At 41.5% G+C, this 7,500-nt stretch overlaps 1 protein-coding gene across 1 annotated transcript in view; it reads right to left on the bottom strand.

The window, feature by feature from the left end:
- ush2a (Usher syndrome 2A (autosomal recessive, mild)) overlaps window positions 1-7,500 on the bottom strand; it is a 192,936-nt gene that overhangs the window by 50,512 nt on the left and 134,924 nt on the right. The window contains exons 62-64 of the mRNA XM_070986267.1: window positions 4,075-4,298; window positions 2,487-2,811; window positions 1-94 (exon numbers count right to left, since the gene is read on the bottom strand). The exon at window positions 1-94 is cut by the window's left edge and continues 104 nt beyond it. Of these exons, the coding sequence (XP_070842368.1) occupies window positions 1-94; window positions 2,487-2,811; window positions 4,075-4,298 (643 nt within the window). The remainder of the gene's footprint in view (window positions 95-2,486; window positions 2,812-4,074; window positions 4,299-7,500) is intronic.

The following is a 7,500-nucleotide window of genomic DNA, read 5'->3' as shown; positions in this document are numbered from 1 at the left end:
GTCGTCACTGTTGTAACATGACTGGAGCCTCGTCCAAAGCTGTTCCAGCCCCTCACTCTGTACTCGTAGGTGGTGAAAGGCTCCAGCTCAGAGTCTATTAGAGAAGGGGAGCAAGGGAGACAGAAAAAATAAATGAAGGGGGAGTGCAAGAAAATAATCAACAAATGGCAGTAAGATTGTCAATACACTGGTTAACAAATATATCATCGATTCAACACATAAGTTTTTACGTGTGGTTAATACTTGAAGTGCACACATGGTATAAACTCAAATTCCAGCATCGGAACAATAACGTTGTAAATTTTTTGCAAGTTTTATCTGAAGCAGCTAATAATAATAATAAAATGAAAAATCTGTGGGGGTTGACTGAAAACAGACTTCTATCCTTTTTGGTTAATGTAAATATCCAAATATGATGTTTTAAAAAAAAACTGTGAATGATCAAAAACACTAAAAATCACAACAGGATTATCGAGGAGATGACACATTTAAAGACTGTATGAAGCAAAATAACTGTAATTATGTGACCTTTTGTACAACATGCAGAGTATATACCATTTATGACACATATGGCAGATACGTTAATCTAAAATAACGTGCAGTAACAATGGTTGCATCTTGAAAATGTGTGTTCTGGGAGTTGTACTGCCGATGTAAGCTCACATTATATGAACATATACAAAATATATGCACTATCCTTGATGCACAGATGTAAACATCAGGCTGTGACTGAGGCATTCTGGGAGACATGTTGTGAAAACCCTTCTGGTATACATACAGGAGGATACTATGTATACATACAGATGCACTTGCATACACTCACACACGTTCATTATTTTTAGGAGTGCTAAGGGACTGCTGCTTTAAATGAGACCACGTTTAACTGCCAGTCCAGGCCTCTTGTCTTTATTACTGTGATAACTGAAGCAACAAAACGCACACAGTGATACATGCATGTAAATAAAACACTGAATATGTGTGCATAGACCTGTGCCTAAAAACTGAGTTTCTGTATTTGATTAAGAACTAATTCCCAAAAGTATAAACATAAATTGGGACGTGGACAATACAGTATACAGTATATTTATAGCACTCATTACACATGTGGAGCTATCTGTGTGTGATCAACCTTACGTTTTTTCCCAGAGAAGAAGAGCATGATACCCTGTGTGTCTGACTGTGTGTGTGCGTATGTGTGTGCATGAGAAACATCTGGTGTATGGTGGGTGGCGACAGCTTTATGTGCCTCTGCCCAGATGGTGTCACAGCATTACCTAGAAACTCTTATCCTAACCGCCCCATGCCACACACACACCCACACAAACACAAAGTAAAAGAAACACATACACAGAAGCAGATTCACTGCAGAGGCACACTTACATAGTAACTCACTGGACACTAACACACACAAAACGCATGTAGTTATTACTCTACAACTACCCATACACACAAACACCCACAACCACAATTAGTCTTGATTTAACAGACGTAACTACCCATATAAATAATGTGTGGACACACTAGTAATCTGGACACACACGCCCACAAACACCAAAACACACATACAGTCCAACTCCCTTTGGGCTGATAAATAGTAGAGAATGTTGAAATGGCATTTAAACGCCCATCTCTAAGTTTTAATGGCACACAAGTGTACAGCACAGAGAGCGTTACCACGTTACAGCTATCAATGTGCTCCGCAACAGCTGCCTTGGTGCGTGTGTGTGTGAAAATGTGTGGAAGGGCATCTGTCTCTAAGCTCGTTGATTGCAGCGGCTGACACATTTAGAGCAAATGCAGAATTGGTTTCTGCAGGCTTAAAATTTCTATGAGCGGCGTGCTTCACAGATGGCTATATTCTGCATTAGTTATTCTTCATGGTGGCTTGGAGGACTGAAGTGAGAGTCCTAATTTCCTGCAAAGTCACAGGTTAAAAGCAGGGATGCAAATACATTATGAATGGTCAAAATGTTTAAAATCCAAATACATTAGGCCTACGTAGCCATACTGACACCGGAGAAAAGATTATGAGATTAAAATATATTTAAAGTAAACTTTAACTGAGCTGAAGGGTAATGCTGCGAAGTTTATGCATTTAGTTTGTCATCATATTTGACCTGCAACAGCATACAAAGGGAAGCTATGGAACATCTGACAGAACTTCTTTATTCAGGTAACTTGACTTAAACCACATTCCCAAGAGGAAGCAGGTGTTTAATCTGTCTAGCCGCTCAGATCACTGAATGACTCACTAGCAGCTAAAACTTAAGTTTCCAAGTGCGAACAAGCCTACATGTCTTACGCAGAATACAGTGAAGAGCAGTAATGGGAAAAGAAGGTGAAAACCATGCTTGAGACTCTCTACTAATCACTAAAAACTACATAATGCAAAAAGAAACTATGGAATAGTATGTGTTTCATAATTCTTCTAAACTGCAGTCTGTTCACTGAACACACACAAACACACACTCAATTGCACAGATTACCTGTGTAGGTGTATCTGTTGGCATCTCCACTGTACACAACCTCCTCATGCGACGGGCACAGGCTTCTCTCGAATTGCAGGTTCTCAGCATGTGTGTGACTGTATGTGTCTGCCATTTTGTAAGTGTTATCACTTCTGTTTGTGTGTGCGGAGAGGCCCATAGTGTTGTTGATGGAAGGTGAGTGTATTGTGGGTGGTGCATCAGGGTGAGTGTGTGCAGACAGGACCCATGTGCAGGCGGTCATAGATGGATCGAGGTCACAGGAGCCACAGTAAGCTGTAGATGCTGCAGCTACGGGACACACAGCGCCCTGCAAACACTGGTGCTGCACAGAGGAAGGAGGGGGAGACAGAGAAAGATGGAGAGAGTGGAGAGGAAAGATAGAGATGGGAAGATGGGAATCTTTATTTTCTTTAAGTTATTTGTCTTTATTATTGCACTGTACAGACAACTACCACAGAAACTCCTAAAGAACTTTACAATTCTATTATTTACTACGTGTTGTAAGCAAAGATCATACACTCTGAAGCGTCGCTCATAAAATATATGCAGAATGAAGCTATGTACGTGTTTGTGCATGTGTGTGGTTTGCATGGTCCTTAATGACATCATTAGGGCTAATGAGAATTCCTACCCTTTGTCCCTGTGTGTGTGTGTGTGTGTGTGTGTGTGTGTGTGTGTGTGTGTGTGTGTGTGTGTGTGTGTGTGTGTGTGTGTGTGTGTGTGTGCCTGTGTCATGCTGACTTGGGAACACACAAACATCACATGACCCCAGATGATAAATGGAAGATGGCCCAGTCCCCAACTCCTGATGTGACAATGGGTGTGAGTTTGAGAGAGAGAGAGAGAGAGAGAGAGAGAGAGAGAGAGAGAAAGGAAGACAGAGAGAGAGAAAGAGAGACCTGGTCTAACCACCAATATCCACTGGACGTGTAAGCACCGGATCTTTTTTCTGTCAGACTGGCTTGCATTTCTGCAGTGTGGGAGTCATATTATTACCTGTATCTTCTGGCAATTGACAGACATACCATATCTATAGGTGCATTTCAGTTTTTACTGACTTTCTCTACATATGGTGAATTCAGTTTTTCTCTTTAATTTATCTCACTTCTCCTCTGAGGTCTGTAAAGAAGAAGGAATGCTTTGGTTTTTCTTCCACTAATATGCACTATGTAGAAAATACAGATACAAAATCCAGATAAGACTAATTAAAATGGACAAAATGTAGCCTCAAGATTTGTTACCACACTGATCATAGATTGGCTGTCATTGTCTATTTAATTTTGCTTGCAAAACACAAAAAATGACAGCAAAACAAGGCTACCAATCTTGTAAATGTGTCTACTGAAGAACAGACTTTTAAAACATGCCCCAATTTGTAAAACGTCCAGCAGACATTTAAACCACAGGGAAGAGGTGATGGACAGATGAAAGATAAGTAAGAAAGGGTGCAGGAGTGATATAGTGTGCTTGAGATTTCCTCATCTTAGCAAATACAACGTGGTTTTAGTAGCAGAGAGGATTTCACCATCTTGTGCCATAAGTGACATAAACACAAACACACACATTATCTCACGCACAAACACACCTGTATCAGCAGGCCGGGTGTGGGTCGGTCAGCGCACACGTGTCGTTGGGGGTCATAGCCAATCCCGTTGCAGCATTCCTCTTGCTGACGTATGACCTTTGACCCACAGCACTGCAATGTCACGGTGGCATTGCCAGCAGGGTGCATTGTGGGATATCCGTCATTGCCCACACAGCAGAGAGAGGTTGAAGCGTTTATATACTCCTGAGCACAGCAGACGAAACCTGCAGACAAGAAGATGTGCATTATGTTATTGTTTTATATACATATATACATATGCAGCTGCTGATTTAAACCTTCCACTGTGAATTTACAGACTAAAAGGGACTAGCATGTGTTTTAAGTCCCTAATGAATCAGTTCTAACTTCTTAAACTCAAACCTACCCATATTATTCTGGAAGAATTTTACTGGTTTTTTAAACTGTATTCATAACTTCACTGTGAACAGACTTCATGATTTCAGTGACACTACACCACCTATAATCCAAATGCTTTAGGTACTCCCACAGCACCAAAAGCTCACAACAAGGACAAGCCTCTGCCGGGCTCCAGGCGTAATCTCTATTTTTTCCATGCATGGTTATATTTGTACATTTAACAGTGGCAGGCCATCCTCCAATAATACTTATGTAATTATTCTGCCTCTTTCCTCCTCTTACACCTTTTCTTCTCTGCTCTCCTCCTCCCTCTATAACCTCTTCTCCTTCCCTTCACCCTTCCTTTGTTTCATGCTTCTCTTCTCTCCAAAACATCAGGCACAGCTGGACCACAATGTCTCTCCTCTACACTTCCCAAACTCCCTTTTCCTCTTTCTTCAATCCCTATATTCTCATCTGCACATAAGCAGTATTTAGGCTGCTCTGAATATTAGTGTGCATCTTCTCTTATCAAGTCGTATATACATCCTCTTCTCCTCTTCCCTCCCTCTTCTCCTCCCCTGCATGCCTCTTTTCCTCTCCTGTATTCATCTCTTGGTACAGCAGTAATATTCAGCCTGTGCTGTCGAAAGAGTGCAGGCAGAGAGGAAGTGTGTTTTTCTGAGAGCTGCCATCTATGACAGTGATAGGTGATGTCTTTCTGCCACCGCTTCACCTTCAGCAGCAAGGTGACATTTAAAATACATGCTATCACTCCATTTCCCTGTAAATGCTTTGCAGCTGGATATCATACTTCTTTGCATTCTCCAGCGCTTTGAATTTTCAATCCAAATAACTTGGGAATGATTGACAAATTAAAACTGTTTGAGTGCCTGCAGATTTCAGGTAGAAAGACTTCTTGGAGGAGAAAAGCTAAAGAATCTGTAAAAGTTCGACACGACTGTGGTTCTGAAAAGCTTTTACTCTTATTTGGCATAGGGTGTCATTCTAGTTAAACGACTATTTTTAACTATAACATTTTTTCAAGAAAACCTTGTCAATGTATAAGAGACAAGTTAGATGTCTAAATAAAATATAGAAAACACAGACCCCGATGACTCCCAACATTTTATATACTCACCAAATGGACCTCCATTTGGCTTACCTACGGTGTACATATGTGATACCCGAACATAGGAGAGAGGTTCAGAAAACAGTCGTGCTTGTGTGGGTTAGATTGGGGTTAGGTCATGAACATGAGGGTGAAACAAGAAGGATGCAGAGTAAACATGGTGCCTTCTCTCCAGTGGTCCTTCTAATACTGCAAGTTGAGACAATCTGGTTCCTCTGACTCTGAGCTTAGATGAGGGTGGGGACTGTCAAGCTTTGGCCTTGCAATGGATTAGGGCTATAATGTCCTGTTATAATACTGAGTCAGCAAAGTAACCCCCCGCTGTGAGGATGCACTGGAAATACAAATGAGCACGGCACGGCTCGACTAAAATACCATAACTGCGCTGATGGAGAAAGGACAAATTGTATTTTAATGAGAGTCCAATCGTAAAAGCTTCTCATTTGGAATCAGACTGAAATATTGTAAGAACCCCTCCGTCTTTTGTGATTATTTAGTTTGAAGTTAAAATAATCTAACTTTCATGAGCTATTTAGCAAATTTATCCTAACAGTTGATGACATGCTGATCTGTGGCACTATCTACCCCCAGCTGTGTTGCCCATTTTATTTGACAGCAGACATTAAACACTAAGTCATTGCTTTGTATCACGGCCTCGCCCTTTAATGGGGCTGCAGCTAGTTGTGGAGTGATAAATAACTTATTGTTTAACAACCTAATCAGCGTTCACTCTTTGCACACATGAAATGCTGTTAATTTAAGCAATCATTTCACTTAAAGGCCGATAGTGGAGAATGGCACATATTTTCTCCTGTGCTGTTGCAGTGCATTATATCCTCGCCGCATCCATCACAGGCAACATGTGACAGGAAAATGCATGTGTATGTGTGTCTGATTGTGTGACATAAAGGCAGTCTGACGGCTAGTAACTCACTTAGCAGCGGCAGCTGTTGCAGAGCGGGGGCTTGGTGGCCAATTCCCCCAGCGCCTTACTTCAGCTTCAATGACGCGCAAATAAACAGCTCAACACTTTTCCAAAATAGCTCCTCTCCACTCATCCCTCGTCCTCTCGGCATCCTCACCTCTACTCCTCCCTTCCATCCGGACACCAGGCCCTCTACCACTCACAATTTTTACTCATTTGCCTCCTTCCATTTACACTCTAGCAGTCTGAAGGTCTTTGCAGACACCATTCAACGTGGTTCTGTTCAAATTCTCTGCACATCTCGATTTTCTCTAACGTGAAATATGGTCACAATCTCCTTCTGTTCCTGAGTCATGGCATTGATCAATGGCTGGAAAAACATTCTGATGTCAAAGAGAAGCTGACCTTTGACCTTTTGGATATAGAATGCCATCACTTCATCATGTTATCCTATGAGACAATTGTGTGAACTTCTTTCAGAATTGGTGTATGAATTCTTGAATTATGGCTAAAATGTGTTGTCAGAGTACTTGTTTGTGCCAGATGTAAGGAAATTCCTCCAGGCATTGCTGGGATATCCCATTCATGAGAAAGGGACAGATGTGAGATCACTGTGAGCACCAAAATCAAATCAGTTCTTCCCTGATTCCAAGTTGACATTTGTGCCAAATTTGAAGAAATTTCCTCTCTGTGTTCTTGAGGTATCTTATTCACGGGAATGGGAGGTGTGTACATACAGACGGACAAGACATTGTCTTCACCCACATTCTCCACCACACTAAAGTGAAAACTTGGTCTCTGGTTGAGACCGACCACTTCGGCCAACAAAGGGGCTGCATGGCTCTTACCACCTGAGACATAGTGACCAATTACATGCACCAATACTTAAATTGGGGAATAATGCTGCTCCATTCAAACATCCACCAAAAACAAACACAAAAGTAACCATAGCAACCAGTCTAAACAACAGTGCAGGAAATCCTTGGGTGATACTCCCCCAAAATCTTACCCA

This window comes from Chaetodon trifascialis, chromosome 1 (genome assembly GCF_039877785.1).
Source record: "Chaetodon trifascialis isolate fChaTrf1 chromosome 1, fChaTrf1.hap1, whole genome shotgun sequence".
Taxonomy (NCBI): domain Eukaryota; kingdom Metazoa; phylum Chordata; class Actinopteri; order Chaetodontiformes; family Chaetodontidae; genus Chaetodon; species Chaetodon trifascialis.
Note: the sequence above shows the minus strand (reverse complement) of the source record. Positions and strands in the feature narration are given on the sequence as shown.